Here is a 17,029-nt window from a genome sequence, read left to right on the forward strand (position 1 = left end):
AAGGTTGAATATGGGGCTCCTTATAATTGGTAGTCATATAAGTTGGATAACCTACCGATTATAAAAGGGATTATTAGCCGAAGTATCTACACTATAATCGGTAGGTACAGTTTCAGTTTAACCTACCGATTCACCTCTAACCTACCGATTATGGTGTAGGCTCCCGATTATATAAGGGCATATTGGCCATTTCGAAAAATCAGAGATAAGGGGTAGCTTAGAATTACGTTTGGGTGACATTTTTTCGTCTTTTAGTGTCACCCATAATTCCTTTTGGGTCGCCCCTAAAAATGCGAGGTTATTTAGTGTTGGTGCATTTTGGCTAAAATTGGTGTTGCTTGACTATCAAAGACCACCATTGACCAAACATTCTTATGATTTCTTGTAACAATTTATTTATGTATTTATTTCAAGCTTATTAGAGGGGCGGCATGGTTTATTATAAGGGCGGCATTTTAATAGGACAAAAAGGATCATTGCATGATCATTCAAGGTGTCCCTTACCAAAAAAAATTGGAAATGAAAAATTAACCCTCATAATTGATAACCTAGTTTAGTGATGATAATCAAGTTTAATGTTAATGATTAAATTCACTTATATTAACTCAAAATCAAAACAAAATCAGATTTTAGAGTTTAAAAAAAAAGTTTGAAGATGGTAGAGAAATTTTAACCCAAAGTGAAGGTCAATCTCAATCAATTGAAGAAATTAACCAACAAAGTGAAAACCATATGCCTGAAAATGACCAGGTATACTTCTAAATTAGTCCCAACTAGCTTTTTGTTGCTCAACTACGTAAAAAAATTCAATTTCTTACATTCTCAGAACTAATTACGGTTGGCATTTCGCTCGTAACCAACCGTAATTCATAGTTACGGTTCGTAAAAGATGAACTACAACCGTAACTGGTTTTCCCCAAATTTAACCAGTTACGGTTGGTAACTAAATGCTCGATACCAACCGTAACTGAGTTATGCTTGGTAAATAAAAATGGTTACCAACCGTAACTGAAGAAACTTTTCAGATATAAGAACATACGGTTGGTAATTGAACTATTACCAACCGTAACAACATCAAATTCTCCAGTTACGGTTCGTAATAGAGTTAAAATCAACCGTAGCTCACATAAACCCAGAAATTTGAATTCCAGTTTTCACCTAAAACCCTAATTTCTGATAGAAATTAAACTTAAATCGAAAAAATAAACTAAACCCTAACTGGGTTTTTCATAATATACCTCATATAAGTCATTACACTTGATTAATTGTCGAATCGCTGATTAATCGAAGACGACGAAATTTCCAGTTTTAATGGAGGTTACAGTTGATGGAGGAGAAGAGAAGATGAAGAAGAAGATGAAAAAAAAACTGATTTGATTTTTTCTGATTCATTAGGTTTTAAAAAAATTGATTTGATTTTGGTTGATTTAAGGTGAAAAGGATAATGTAGTTAATTTACATCCCCTTTTGGACATCCCCTAACCAACTAAAGGGACATTACTATCGCAATACGCCCCTCTAGTAAACCATGCCGCCCCTATAATAAGCTTGATTTATTTAGTTTCATTTCTGCTGCCATTAAACCTTAGACCCAAACTCTTGATAAATGGCATTACCAAGAGCTAATCCTTTTCTGGAATGTAATTCAGTTCATCAATTCTATCAAAGAGTGTTGAAATTTCATTTACTTCCTGAACTAGAAGTTGCAGAAAAGGAAATTGGATGGAGAACCCTAGTAGTAATTATGATTTGGTGGTTTTTGGCCAACAAAGTCAAGAGAATTTGGCAGAGCGGTTTGCACAACAATTAATGCATCTGCCGATCTAACAATCGTGACAACCTGAAATGGCAAAAGTTGTTGAATCAGGTACTCTCAAATTAAACTTTGATTTCATCAGATTTGGAAACAAACTCAATTTTTGTGTGTGTATTTGTCTTTTCCGAAAGAATCATAATTGAACCTGAATGAATCATGTATGTAAAATTCCCCAACACAGATATTGGGTGTCACTATCGTCTTAAACGTAACTATCTTAAAGTTGATATTGACGTCCACTTACATTATATGATAACCGCGTTATTACTGCTTTTCTTCTATCTCATTTGATGCACACCTTGTACTAGTACTTTCATTTTGCTATTATAAATAAGCCTCTGGTTTTTGCTATTGAACCCGAAGAGACCTTGAACTTGTTATTGTTGTACTCCATTATGTCTAGTGCTAGTAATATTACTCTTTTAAGTTTGGTTTTCTTCTTAGTATTTTCTTCGTTTTCGTTAGCTTCTAATGTTACTTATGATCATTGCTCTTTGAATATCGACGGACAAAGAAAATTGTTCCTCTCTGCATCAATACATTACCCTCGCAGTGTACCTGCTGTAAGTATTCTGAATTCTTGATAACGTTATTCATTTTTGTTACCATTTCGGTAGTTTTGTTTCTGAGTTCTTGTTTGTTATGCAGATGTGGCCAGGACTAATTAAGACGGCCAAAGAAGGAGGGATTAATGTGATCGACACGTATGTGTTTTGGAATGGGCATGAACATTCTCCTGGAAATGTGAGTGTTTCTTCAGTTGTTAATTGATTTTGAGGAGGATTGAGTTTGGAAACTGAGTATGTTACTTTTCAATCTGTAGTATTATTTCGATAAGCGATATGATCTTGTGAAGTTTGCAAAGATTGTGCAACAAGAAGGGATGTATTTGATTCTTAGGATTGGTCCATTTGTTGCTACTGAATGGAATTTTGGGTAATTTTTTGTTTAGGAACTTTTTTGTCTATTTCATTTCAATTTAATACTCCTTGTTGAGTGAAAATTCCTAACTGTAAATTCGGTAACAGGGGTATACCTGTTTGGCTCGATTATGTGCCTGGAACTGTCTTTAGAACTGATAACGAACCCTTTAAGGTAATGCAGTCTATTTGATCATAATTTTTAGTAGATTGGTTCTCCCTGAAGAATAAAACTTTCGTTATAATGATGAGCTTGTTCCTATTTGAATTTCGAATACTCCTCTAACTATCTTTTTTTTTTCCTTCTTTGTTGCACTTCAAGTATTATTTGCAAAACTTTACTACATATATAGTGAACATGATGAAGAAAGAGAAACTTTTTGCATCACAGGGAGGCCCTATCATCTTGGCCCAGGTAACATTTTCAAACTGGTATGTGAAAAGGGAAAATTAACTGTAATTTTATCATTAGGACTAGAACTTCGGCTTAATATTTGTCGATATGTATGGAAATTGGGATGTAGCTTTTCATTTTAGAAGGTTAGTTTTTTGGTGCATAGCTGCATTTTTTTAGTACAGACTAATAGGAATATGTAGAACCTCTATAACCCATTGTTGTACTGTTGTGTTTTGTACCACAATTTCTAGATTTGGTTGGTTAGAGTTTCTTTTTGCATCTTTTCGTTCATCTTGCTGTTTAGATTTATCCTGTTTTATGCACATCCAAATGATTTTTGTTTTCAGTCGGATATGTTATTTTGCGTAGGTGGAAAATGAATATGGAGGAGATCTTGAGAGAGTCTATGGAATTGGGGGCAAGTCATATGTAATGTGGGCAGCAGAAATGGCTGTTTCTCAAAATATAGGTGTGCCTTGGATAATGTGCTGGCCTTGGATAATGTGCTGGCAGTATGATGCACCTGATCCAGTGGTAAGCATATGATCTATTTATCGTGTTCTTAAGCTGTAATAAGGAATCTAACCATTTTATACTGTACACCAGAGTCTAATCATTATGCTTTGTAGTAGGTAGGTACGCTTCTTCGAGAAGAGTAAGTAGATATACATTATAATGGTTGGCATTCCACCAACAAGGTTTTAGTAGTCGATCATGACACTTACGAATGTATCTGGTTGAACCTATAAGCAGTCCAATCAACATAGTGATATTTGCTTCTTGCAAGTAAAGTGTAGTAGTATTTTTGAATTGTGTTTCTATGCTTTCTGTTTAGGTCTTAAAAATGCAACTCAGAAGGCCAATTTTCAACTTTGATAAATGAGTTTTACCTTACTGCATGTGCAGATCGATACTTGCAATTCGTTTTACTGTGATCAATTCAAGCCCAATTCTGACAGCAAGCCAAAAATTTGGACTGAGAACTGGCCTGGATGGTAATGCTCTCCCTTGGTGTTTTCAATCATATTTAAAATGGTCTGTCACGTTTGCAGTACCTGCTGTTTTGAAGTATCATTTAAGTAAGAACATGTAGTTTTCTCTGGTTTTTACTATCCCAGATAGTTTGTGCGGAATCATATACTACCATTAAAGAAGGTGGCGGAGGAGGACCCCATAGTTAAATGTCTCTCTAAGTCATTATCTGGTTTTATTCTTTCTCTCTTCTTAAATCATCCAGGTTTAAGAAATTTGGGGAAAGGGATCCTCACAGGCCAGTTGAAGATGTTGCTTTTTCCGTTGCTCGTTTTTTTCAAAAAGGTGGTAGTGTACATAATTACTACATGGTAATCTGACTATAAACTGAAAGATACTGCGTCTATCTTCTTATTCATACTCAGTTCACTTTATTACCTACATGTTGCATAGAACTTCATTATGAATTATTCACTTAAACCTTTAACTTTGTGGATTCAGTATCATGGTGGAACAAATTTTGGTCGGACCTCAGGAGGACCTTTTGTTACTACTAGCTATGATTATGATGCACCAATTGATGAATATGGTTAGCTATCCCTTGACATTTTAAATATGATCGTCTATCACATTTCTAAAAAGAATAGCTAGTTGCAAATTTTCTGTACTGTAGAGGACTAGAAAAACACATGTTTCGATTATTTTGAAAACAGAATCCTTATGGCCTAATTGATTACAGGAATTGTGAAGCTTCCAAAATGGGGACACCTTAAGCAACTCCATGAAGCTATAATGTCATGTGAGCATGCACTGCTTCATGGTGAACAAACCCTTTTGTCGCTTGGTCCTTCTCAAGAGGTGACAGTTCCTTTTAAATTCCAGTATCTAGTTAGATGGAAATGCAAACTCCGATTCAGTGAATATTTAGTTCTTAAACTGACAATCATGTGGAAATTATGGTTATCAAGGATACTGCAATAGCTTCTCCAATTAATCGATAACCAGGATGGTTCATACAAATATTCATCGAATCTTTTATCTTTATGCAGGCTGATGTATTTTCTGAAGCTTCAGGAGCATGTGCTGCTTTCCTATCTAACACCGACGACAAAAATGATAAAACAGTGACCTTTCAGAATGTATCATATCACCTTCCAGCTTGGTCAGTCAGCATCTTGCCCGACTGCAAAAATGTCGCTTTTAACACGGCAAAGGTCTCTTCTAGATATACCTGTCATGGGGCTGTGTGCTTAATGCTATTAGTTCTCAGTTAGTTAACTGCATTACAAATGTTCTGAAACTTCCATAGCAAAATTGAAGCCTTCTGCACATGTCACTCACAAAGCTATTTTACTTAATGCCTTACTTCATTACTAAATTTCACTAACCATCAGATACAATTAATTTTCTTCTCTGGAATCGAGACTTAAGGATGTAATACACTGGTTGCTATCATATTTATGAATGTGAGTTACCATTTCTTAATTTTATCTCACTATAGAACATGTTCAACAGGTTGGATCCCAAAGCTCCACAATGGAAATGGTACCAGAAAATTTGCAGGCCTCACCAATGCAGTGGAATATATTTATGGAAAAGGCAGGGGTCTGGGGAGAAGCTGATTTTACTAAACATAATTTGGTACATAAATACCACAAAAGATACTACCGACTATCTTTGGTATACAACAAGGTATATTTTTTATTTTCTCATACAAAAGCCATAGGAACAAGTTGTCTTTTGAAAACCTAGTTCAAAGAAAACTCTCGGGGGATATGGCACAAATTTTGTTAATCCGTATTGATCGTAGTGTTCCATACCGTGTTATGTTTTTGAAGTGGATAGTAGGAAAAATAGAAAATCATGCTATTGTTACCTTTAAAGATTCCATAAATTGAAAATGCACCGTTATTGTGTTTGTTCACCTCTGGGGTGTGGAAGCCGACAAACTTTGATCTGGAAAACCTTTATTTTTTATGAGAAGCAGTTTATAATACTTCTGTGCACTGTTTGAATAAAAATGCTCTAGGAAAACCGAGAGGTGACAGGAAACCAGATCTTGGAAGGTACATAACAGTTACCTTTAAGCTTTTCCTTCAACCTCTTATAAGAATACATGCCTCTCTTTCAAATAGAAAGCGAATTAGAGGTCTAGTGGAAGTGTGTATCTGATTCTTCATAGAGAATCTCTCATAACTCGTTCTCTATATCGATTATGTTTCATGTATGTCTCTCAAAAACTGCGCCTTGTTGCTTGTGTGAAGTACATGACATTTTAGGATACTAATTTGTTTCCGAATGATGTTGTACTGGCAGTGTGTACGTTTATGAAAATGAGAGCTTCTTGAGTAATGGAACCCTTCCAAAGCTTGTAATTTCATCGAACGGTCATGCTCTATATGCTTTTATCAATCAAAAGCTGGAAGGAGATTCTTTATTTAGTGAAGTTTCCAAATTGAGAAGTAAGTTTCATGTACATGTTTTATCTTCGAATTTTTCTTCTTGATGTAGACTGGATTGTTTCTGAGTGACTCCCATCCTTTATTTGGTCCCAACATAGGTGCAACTGATTACCAGTGTCATGATCTAAAAATACTAGATAGGGAAGGGGATTTAAATGCAAAACCAGTTGAGCACCGTCATGACAATTGCCCAAACCAATACATACATCACTCTCGTTGATATCAGCATGTTTATTAATTGGCTCCACGATTAATCTTACTGTATACGTTTGTAGCTAGCGCTTCTGGAGATGGCACATGTTTAGATTCTAAATTTGAAAGTCTCGTTAATTTGAAGGCTGGGAAGAATGACATCGCAATTCTTGGCATGACAGTGGGATTACAAGTAAGTAATTTATTTTCTTCAGTAATCTAAGTTCCCGTGCTTCTTTAGGGGCCTTGTTCCACTTAAGTTTCTTGAGACTAGAAACTTACAACTCGAAACCTAATAGTGCCAGAAAATTACACAATCATTTAATAAAGTTTGTATTCTCCGATGTACCTCCTTTTGGCTTCAGTAAAGTATCATGAACACATCATACCATCTGACCAAATCATCGAAGTCTGGCCTATAATCATTTGATGCCGTGTGGATATTCTAAAAGCATCACATTCATGGAGTGTATAACTTGTTCTCCACTCATCATTTAAAATTGAGGTTAGAGTACACCATACTTGAGTTTTAGGGACCATAAAGCTGCTACTCATAACATTTTAGTAAGAGGGTAACAATAGGGGGAAAAACTTAACAGACCATGCAGAACACATATCCTGACCAGGCCTAAAAGATGACAAACAGATACATGATGAATGAGATAGGGAGGCCCGCCAGAGTATAATAGTTGTATAAACATACGTTTTTTCTGTAGATCTCCTACAGGAAATAATTTCACCCACTTCCCTTTATATATTTGTCAATGTGGTGGTCCTGTTAAATATGTTCTAACATCTGCTCAAAATATGTGTATTTTTGTATGTCAATCCTTTTAAAAGTTCTAAATTTTGGATTTTGGACTGTCCTGACCCCTTTTCCATCCTTAATATACTCTACAGTGTTATCCATCAAAGAAACAACAACTGTAATTCGTGCTTATAATTTAATGATCAACAGATTCTATTTTATTTTTATATCAGCATGCAGGGCCATTTTATGATTCAATGCCGGCAGGCCTAACAAGTGTCAAGTTGGAGGGGTTCAATAATGGAACCATTGACTTGTCATCAAATGCTTGGATCTATAAGGTGATTCCTTGATTAGCATTCTTTGCTTTTATAGCTTCTAGTAGCATTTCTGACTTAATAACTGTGAAGCCTTTCTTCTGTAGCAGTTGCAATTCTTTTTCATGAATCACTATGTACATGTGTATGTGTATAAATCTTAGTTGTAACCGAAGTTAGTACTTGTTGCCTTAAGCGGTCAATGTTAAAGAGTTACATATTTGGAAGATAAAAAATGAAAAAGCCATCAATATATTTGAGCATAATTTTCCATATAGCTTCACATACTCATCTTTTTTGCAACTAGAAATTATACTACCTCCCTTTCTGGAAAAGGGTTACTATCACTTTTTCATTTTAGCTTAAAAATAAGCCAAATTGGAAGAGTGATAGCATCTCTTCTCTAGAAATGGAGGGAGTATTTATGGAGTTTTGTAACTTTCCTCTTTTTTAACCTGTTTCTTTCCTCTCTATTTTTTACTCTTTCCAGATTGGTTTAGAAGGAGAGCACTTAAAGATATACCTTCCAAGTGGTTTGAACAGTGTGAAGTGGCAGCCAACCTCAGAGCCACCAAAAAATCAGCCTCTCACATGGTACATGGTAGGTTCCCCCAGTTAGGTTGATTAGGTTATAGATCTTTGAAGAGCTGATATTCATTATAGTTTTAGAATTTCACTTGTCATCTGCCGACTTTTATTGGTACTCCTATAAATTGAATCATGCTCCACACTTTGCAGACCGTAGTGGATCCTCCACTTGGAGATGACCCGGTTGGTCTGGACCGGTTGTAAAGAAATTTCTCGAGCAACTAACCTACATATAATATAGTGCAACTGTCTAAAAAATAACAAAATCAGACTAGGGGTATAAGATCAGCACAGATGAAAATCCAGCCCAGCATTCTGAGTCTCTAACCTGGAGTCTCACCCTTTTGAGCGTGATTAGCTAATACATTTCTTTAGTAGCTTGAAGTTAGTCCTGGAATGAGCTGGGCTCTTGATAGATCAAGTTAGAGGGAAGTCCAACTATTCTCATCTAAGCTTGGAGTTTGATATCTAAGAAATTTAGTTCCCTTGGTTGAAATTTGGTATGACTCAAAGTTAGGCAAAAGTTGGAAAAGAAAACTGACATCATCAGTTCTCAAACTGGTGACCTGACTAATGTGATTCCTGAAGTCAAGCTTCTGGTGTTTATCTGGGTGGACTTGTATAATTTTTCATTGACATGTCGATACATCATTCTATTGAAAGTAAATAATTAAGCCGGCATGTGTTTATTTGCACAGCTAGACATGGAGGCATTGCATCCCTTTAATGTGCTCAACATCTTTGAAACAGGTACCATGTTCCAAGGTCTTGGTTTAAGCCATCTGGAAATATTCTTGTGATTTTTGAAGAGAAAGGGGGAGATCCAAGTAAAATTAAATTCTCAAGACGAAAAGTAACCAGTGTATGTGCTCTAATATCGGAGGATTATCCCTCTTTTGAATATGAATCATGGAAAGAGGACATGACAGTGAAAAATGAAAGCAACCCAACTCTCCATCTGAGTTGTCCCAAGGGCACAATAATATCTGCAATAAAATTTGCAAGCTTTGGGACCCCTACCGGAGAATGCGGATCTTACAGCGTGGGAGACTGTCATGATTCTACTTCACTTTTAAAAGTTGAAAAGGTAAATATCTGTTTGTTGATGCAGTTTTTGTTATTGTCATACCAATATGTTGTGTCCGTTTGATTCTTGTGAACAGTAACATGACAAAAATGTTACACGACAGTTCCTGATTTGATTTGTATACCAATTTTACTTGGTTTTCGGACTACAACATTTGTTTGCTATGTTCTAATATTGTTAAGTGCTTGTGTTCAATTCATTTGCAGGTCTGCTTAAACAAGCTAGAGTGTTCTATAGCGTTGTCAAACAGGAACTTCAATATGACTTTATGCCGTAGCTCGACAAAGAAGCTTACCGTTGAAGCTGAATGTAGTGGCAGCAGCTGATATTTAAGCTATACCAGTGAGCACAAAATTTGGTGGTTTACACTCCATAGACCACCTCAATAAGAAAATTGTTAGGGGGATGATCCACTACTACGAGAACGAAACCTGACTTTAGTCCTAACTTAAAAATGTAATTCATTGTATGTTATTTTGAAGGCAACTGAAATTGAATGTCTTAACATCCCTAAAGATGTATAGATACTTGCAATGTGTCAGGTTGTGTTTCTCCATTCCTTAAGTTGAACTTTTTGTCTCATAACGTTGTTCTTCCTTCTTTTTCTGTTTATATGATTGATTTGGGTTTTCATTCTAAGTTTGTGGGTGGAGTTATACTTAATGTGCCAAATAAATAGTACTCCCTCCGTATCAAATTCAGAAGATTTACCAGCCTTCTTAAATATGTTTATTATATAAGTTAAGTAATCAAGAAGAAGGTAATAGTACTACCAACAGGTTATTGTCTCAAATTCAGAACACGACATGTCCTGTTTTCATACCATGACAACAATCTTTTTTCTGTTTTTCTGTCTGGTTTCTTCCTTATTCTCAAAAAAAAGAAAAATGACAGATTGACGGAAGAATACACTTCGGAAAATCTCGAAGCACTAATAGAGACTGCCAGTACTAATTTTCTGGGGGTGGTGGGACCCAACCTCTATAGGTGTTTCGGGATTTTCAGAAATGAATCCTTCGTTAAGTCTCGAACTGCTCTGCTAGAATTGTCCTTTAGTAGATTATTTGTTATTAAATCTTAGTGTAAGAAATATATATTTTGATAGTGATGTTTACATTTGTTACGTAGGTGTTTTAGAATGAATTTTAACGGTATAAAATTTACAAATAGCCGTGGCATAGTTTGAGAGATGTCTTTTTCAAATTTTACTATTTGGTATACATAAGGATATAATTGTAAAAAAAACACCTGAACCTATCTATGTCCATATTGTTTTAAAAATTGTGTAAATTTGAAACAGGACAATTTTAGAGGGACGGAGGGAGCATACTGTGTGTATATATATATATTCTAAAATAAGCCCATTTAAAAGTTTTTCGAGAAAAACGTAAGTCGACTGTAAGAAGCTTTTTCTGTTATAGATAGGGGAAACTAGGGGGAGACCCAAAAAAAAGATATTCTCATTGTCAGGTCCATAATTAATTTTGGATACCCATAAATATTTCTGTGACACCCATAATTATCCGAAATTATTCAAACTTGTCTGCATGACGGTTTATGCATCCGCATGACGTATTATGTATACTGTTTTTCAGGGATAACTCATTATGCATCCTAATTTTTCAGGGTATAATTGGCAACGCAACTTGGATATAATATATCTAAAAATCCGCGCCTTGGAATTTTAAAAATTTTATATCGTTGGAAATCTTTTAAAGAGCACTACGCAACGAGTACAAACAACAATATCAAATTTTTGTTTTTCACGAAAAAAATCGGAGGCGATCATCGTTTTAGGGAAAATTTTCGAAAACTGACTGCATATTCATTATGCAGCCTCCAAAAAAGATGCATAACACATTATGCAGATGCATAACGAATTATGCAACCATTTTTTCGACTGCATAGCAAGTTATGTATTCTGCATAACAAAGTTATGCATCTATAACAAGTTATGTAGCCATTGTTTTGGTTGATTTTAGTTCGTATAGAAAAAATTGATGCATAATGCGTTATGCAGCCATATTTAAATGATGGATATCAGGTTATGCATCTATTTCTCGATGCATAAAAGATTATGCAACAATTTTCTCGATGCATAATGCATTATGCAGTCATATTTTCGGATGCATAACAGGTTATGCATCCACTTTCATTACTGCATAACATGGTATGTAGATATTATTATAGGTGCATAACAAGTTATACAACCTTGTTTTTTTGTTGGTTTCAATACTAAGAAAAAGGTATCTGCATAACGTAGATATTATTTCCTTCATCAAACCACTCATCTCTACTCTTTTAATAGTTTATAAGCATTCATCCTTAAAAGTGCGTGGCAACCATTTACAGTTCGTGCAAAATTTAACACCAAATTCAATAAACAAGTACTACACTGTAAAAAAAAGGGTCTCCTGCTTCTTACGTTTGATGATGAAACCGCGTTGCATATAGCGATAGATAATGAACGGTGGAGCTTTGCACAAGAGCTTGTGAAACTCATGACCCCTGAAGCCCAGGAAATGAAGGATAACGCAAATTATACAGAACTTCATGGAGATGCCTTATATGGAAATGTCAAAACTGCCGAGGCAATAGTAAGAAAGAATCCAAAACTTATCCAGATGGGCGATGATGAAGACCTAATACCACTCTAAACTGCTATTATATATATTTCAACCGGACAAAAAGAGACCGTTAAGTATCTTTACTATGTGACTAAGCCTGAACACTCAAGTCCATTCTCTGATACATATGGTGTTGACATGTTGTGCAGTGCAATCGAATACGGATTCTACTGTGTGTTGGAAAAACTAATAGTCAAGAAAACCTGCAGACCAACAATCTCTCACTGCATCCGTAACTAGCAGACTCCATTTGAGCACCACAATCAGTTCATTCTTCCCCTAACTCCAACAACATCTCAGCACAAACACTACCAAATCTACAATTTAAAATCAAAGAAAACCCATCCATTCATTTCTCAATTACCTGCAAAAAAAACCCCATTCCTTGTTCAATTTCAGATTCTCCAAAACCTCCATAAATCTCTCGAATCTTCTCATATAACGTCGAACCAGAACTAACCCATCTTTGTAACATCTCCAATGATCTTCACAAGCTACAATTTGAACTCGTAGAGAAACCCACTCTTTCTGCAACATCAAATCCTCTTTCTTCCATCTCAAATTCAGTAGCAGCACCAGTTTCGTTATTCACTCATCATCAGCAACTGATAATCATCTTCGTGTTCTTCTCGGCAAATTGCAAATCCAACCACTGATTTCTCGAATTGAACCATAACCCAACTTCCTGGATCTCTCTAGCCTCACAATAATCCTCTTAACCTCTTCTATCTTCTCCTTCACGGCATCAGATTACTCTCTCAATCGAGTTGAATCTTGTCCGATAAATTTAGACCTAGCTTGTCAGAAATGGAGTATAGATATCGGCTAGGTTAAATTTCTTCATAATCTTCTCTGATTTCACTCAATAATCCATGAAACTGACTCCATATTTGATCAACAAAAACCTTTCCTTGATTAAAATAGAAGACGGAGGAGAGGAAGCCACGAGAAAAAAGAGGGAAGAAATAGTTTTCAAAAATATGGGTGTGAGAAAAATTTAACCCCTGAAAATGGATGCGCGCCTGAAGAATTCCGCCTGTGGGTTTCACAGTGTCCAAAGTCTGAAAAATGGGTGTGGTACTAGTTTTCACTTATAGATATTTATGCTATATTTTAATATATTGGGCCCACTAGTAGCAAGTCTTTTTTTATTTTTTTAATTTTTTGAAACACTTTCTTTTTGAATCATGTTTTGAGGCATACTCAAATGTTTAAAGGCAAACAAAACGCTTACCCAAACTAGTATAGGTTGATAATTGGTGTTTAAAGCTAGTTAAATTACTTAGATAACCTTGATTAATTTCTTTATTTACTTTTTTCTTGTTAATTTTAATTTTTTTTATTCTCTCCTTTACTCCAACCATGCTAACCCGACTATAATTTTCATTATCTTCGACTAAATGTAGAGGCTCTAATCGTTTTTTTAATCTGCAAATTAGTCTAAAAGAAGAAGAAGAAGTTGAAGTAGAAATCGAATTGAATTGAGTGAAGTTGGAGAGCAAGAACCATATCCTCACTGCACGCAAATGTACAATATAAAGTACCACAAACCGATATCTTATTTTCTTGTGTTTGATAGGTAGACTAGGTTTAAATCGAAAAAACTAGGGTTAAATGGCAGTTACAGAGTGAAGTTCAGCTTACAATTGAAACGAATTATCAGTCGAACTACTCATTATTTTTCTTGTGTTTGATAGATAGATTTGGAAATCAAGAATCCGTCAAATCATCTTCACCACCATCATATCACAACCACCACGACCACTTTGGCCTCGTTTAGCAGGTTGTTTTTCGTCGGTATCATTATCACCACTATTATGTTAGTTGGTGCTTGATTCGCCTCGTGCGTTCTTTCTCGCGCTAGTTATCAGTTTGGCCTCGTCTGCATCGCTTCCCTAAAATATGCACTGGCATTTTCATCTTCCAGACTGTTCAATTCTTCAATTCTCTTTTTATTCTCCTCAATATTTTCTCCTTTCCTTATACATGTTTTTGCTCTGTTTATCCAAACCCCGATTCTCCTTCTTTGTTTTCATTTCAAAAATAAAATAAAATATAAAAAATCATGTCAAAACCATTAACAAAACCACAAGGGAATAAAAATACGTATCTAAACATCGAGAGCTTTATCTCGCTCCTTGACCTCTCGTCTTTTCGTATCACACGAGTATCAGAAATATTAAAGTACCATCAGATGTAATATGGAGATAGCTCATCATTTGTTTTCAAAGACCTACCTATCTCATTATATTGTACCTCATATCTTCTCAATCATTAGATGTTGGCTGGGCTGCACGGACCCGCCAGTTTTGGTGCCGCGTCGGTGTTTGACTCACGATGGATGCGGGACACGGTCAGGACGCTGACTCGACGACAAGTGTTGGTAGAGAGTTTTGAACCTCAAAACTTGAACTCCTTAACCTTTCCCCTTAACCATCGCACCGGAGCTCTTTCTCGGATATTAATTGTACATATTTTGCATTTATTCTATATTTATATTATAATTATTTTAAATTTGCGTAACATTTACATAATATTTTATTTTTTGTTTATGAAATTTATACTCACGTACATTTATAATATATTATATTCGTATTTATCTATGTGTGTCCGCGTCCTAGTATTTTCATTATTTGGTCATGTCTGTGTCCGCGTCACCATGTCGGTATCCGTGCTATCCAGTATGTTGGTAAAGGTTTGTGAACAACCACATGAACGTTATCAAGAGCCTTACATTGGATTTTATTCAATTTAAACTTTTGGTGGTTGGATCTTGGAATTTGTTATACAACATAATATTATCTCTCCATTCTCGTTGGATTGCACATTACATATCTTTTAGGTGAAATATATATCCAAAATAAATATTGGTCCTCGCAATGGATCATCCTTCTGTTAGCAAATGCTTTTTTATAAAGGTCAAAAACTACGTCTTTTATCATCAAGTTATCAAATTGGTGTCTCAAATCCATAAATTCCTTTTTTTGAATCTTCGTCTTATAATTGAAGGAGTATCAGTCTCCAAAAAAAACATCGTTCACATGGGTCCCTTTAGAAAACTTTGGGAAGTGCAAGTATATCCATACCTACCTCAACATAGTATTAAAGTGCGAAAAAGAAAAGAGTAAGATAAACATAGTACAATAACTTCACCACTTGAATTACCAACATAAAAGTCATATTCCCTCATCATTGGTCATGTTAATCCTAGTATACTTTCTCATCTCGTTCAACAAGTATGCGAGGCACCTACAGCCCCAAGAGTAATCGTGAACTTTGCGTACTTGTTCCAATAGTTGTTGTGTAAGTTGGCGTTCGCACGAGAACCGAAAACATTGGGAAAGATAAAAAATCCCAAGATGTAGAGAGTATGTGCCCAGGTTGCATCCTTGATACAGTGTTCAATCAACTCTCCTTTTTGCACGGAGTTGCTCTGATTTTCGAATCACTTGATCAATTCCTGGATTACTGGCACAGGGATAAGTAATTCTAGTGGCTTGTTTAAATCAGTTTCACATCATTATATATATAGAGAGAAAAACGATTAATTATTTTTTAATCGACGATGTTTTCGTTTGATCTATATCATTAAAGTTTTCCCACTAAAAGTTTGATCTATATCATTAAACATTGGTATATTTCTAACGATACCATTTTAATTGATTATTGTTAGTATAAGAAATATGCATGATTTGATAGCATATTTATATCCGTTGCATAGGTGTTTTAAAAGGTTTTTCAATTGTATAATGTTTAAGAATGTCTGTGATAAAGTTTGAGAGATATATCATTTTTAAATTTTATTAATTGTTATCCATAAGGATATAACTCAAAAAATACTTAAAAAAACTCATATGTCCTCCTTACCAGAAAAATTGTGCAAACTTAAACTAGGTCACCTATTATGGCAGGGAGGAAGTATTATTCTTTACATCCTTGTTTATATAAAACTTTGGTGTTTTCACAAAATTTAAGAGAAAAATATACGTATAATTTTTTCCAGATACCTCAAGTAATTAAATAATACTTATTAAAATATTAAAGTCTCTTGGTTTTAGTTGTAGAGAAAACTTAAACATAAAAAGGTAATTTAGTTTAGGAGTATATAGACGAGTATTTAAGATTGAAGATTAGAAATTTGGAACTTTACGATTCTCTAACTTAGTATATGATTTTAAGATAAAGACAAATCAAGAAACTGTATGGAAAAATGCAAAAACCTTTAAACATCATGGAACCTGTAAAAAACTCTAAACAGGGACGTGGGAGTACTAATAATTAAGTCACTTCCCATAATAGCAAACTCTCTGCTTCACCTCCTTTCTACTAAATTGCGAAGTAATAGTATGTTGATGCTTATACTCGTCCCTTAACCTTTGGTCTTATTAATATCCGAATGGGATTACACTCTCAAAATAAAAATTAGGATACCTGGGGAAAGATAGTCTTCAATTCCTTTGCCCTTCTGTGTTTGTTGTTTCATCATTTTCTAAAATGCTATTCCAATTAACTGTTATTGTAGGTAAAGTCATCTTCCACAGTGAATCAGTGATCTATATATGTTACTTGTCAGATGACCGTTGTGTATAAAATATACAGTACCTAGTTAATATAAAACAAACAATATATGACAAAATTTATACCAACCAGTGCATTCATGGCATAATAATTGAATATTAACTAATATTTTTCATAGATTTACACAACCTAAATATTTTAAGAATGATTTGCACAACTTATTTCTTATTTGTATTTAACCTTTTCTTTCTTTATGAACAATACTCCTCCGTCTTCTAAGAAATTGTTATTTTTCTCTAATTTTTGGGTTAATTGATATTTGAAATTGGTGTGTGATTCTCCGATGGATGAAATTTGATTATGTAACCGACTTACTTGTTTGGTT

At 34.9% G+C, this 17,029-nt stretch overlaps 1 protein-coding gene and 1 pseudogene across 1 annotated transcript; both read left to right on the forward strand.

The window, feature by feature from the left end:
• The first annotated feature begins 2,100 nt into the window (after positions 1 to 2,100).
• LOC113356419 lies at positions 2,101 to 9,148 on the forward strand (annotated as a pseudogene).
• On the forward strand, positions 8,809 to 10,081 carry LOC113359550 (beta-galactosidase 3-like). Its single transcript, XM_026603164.1, has 4 exons — positions 8,809 to 8,833; positions 8,926 to 9,031; positions 9,163 to 9,499; positions 9,706 to 10,081. Exons 1-4 carry the CDS (start codon positions 8,809 to 8,811, stop codon positions 9,823 to 9,825), a joined length of 588 nt encoding a protein of 195 aa, XP_026458949.1. The 3' UTR covers positions 9,826 to 10,081.
• The last annotated feature ends 6,948 nt before the right edge of the window (positions 10,082 to 17,029 follow it).

Source organism: Papaver somniferum, chromosome 3 (genome assembly GCF_003573695.1).
Source record: "Papaver somniferum cultivar HN1 chromosome 3, ASM357369v1, whole genome shotgun sequence".
In the NCBI taxonomy this organism is placed as follows: Eukaryota; Viridiplantae; Streptophyta; class Magnoliopsida; order Ranunculales; family Papaveraceae; genus Papaver; species Papaver somniferum.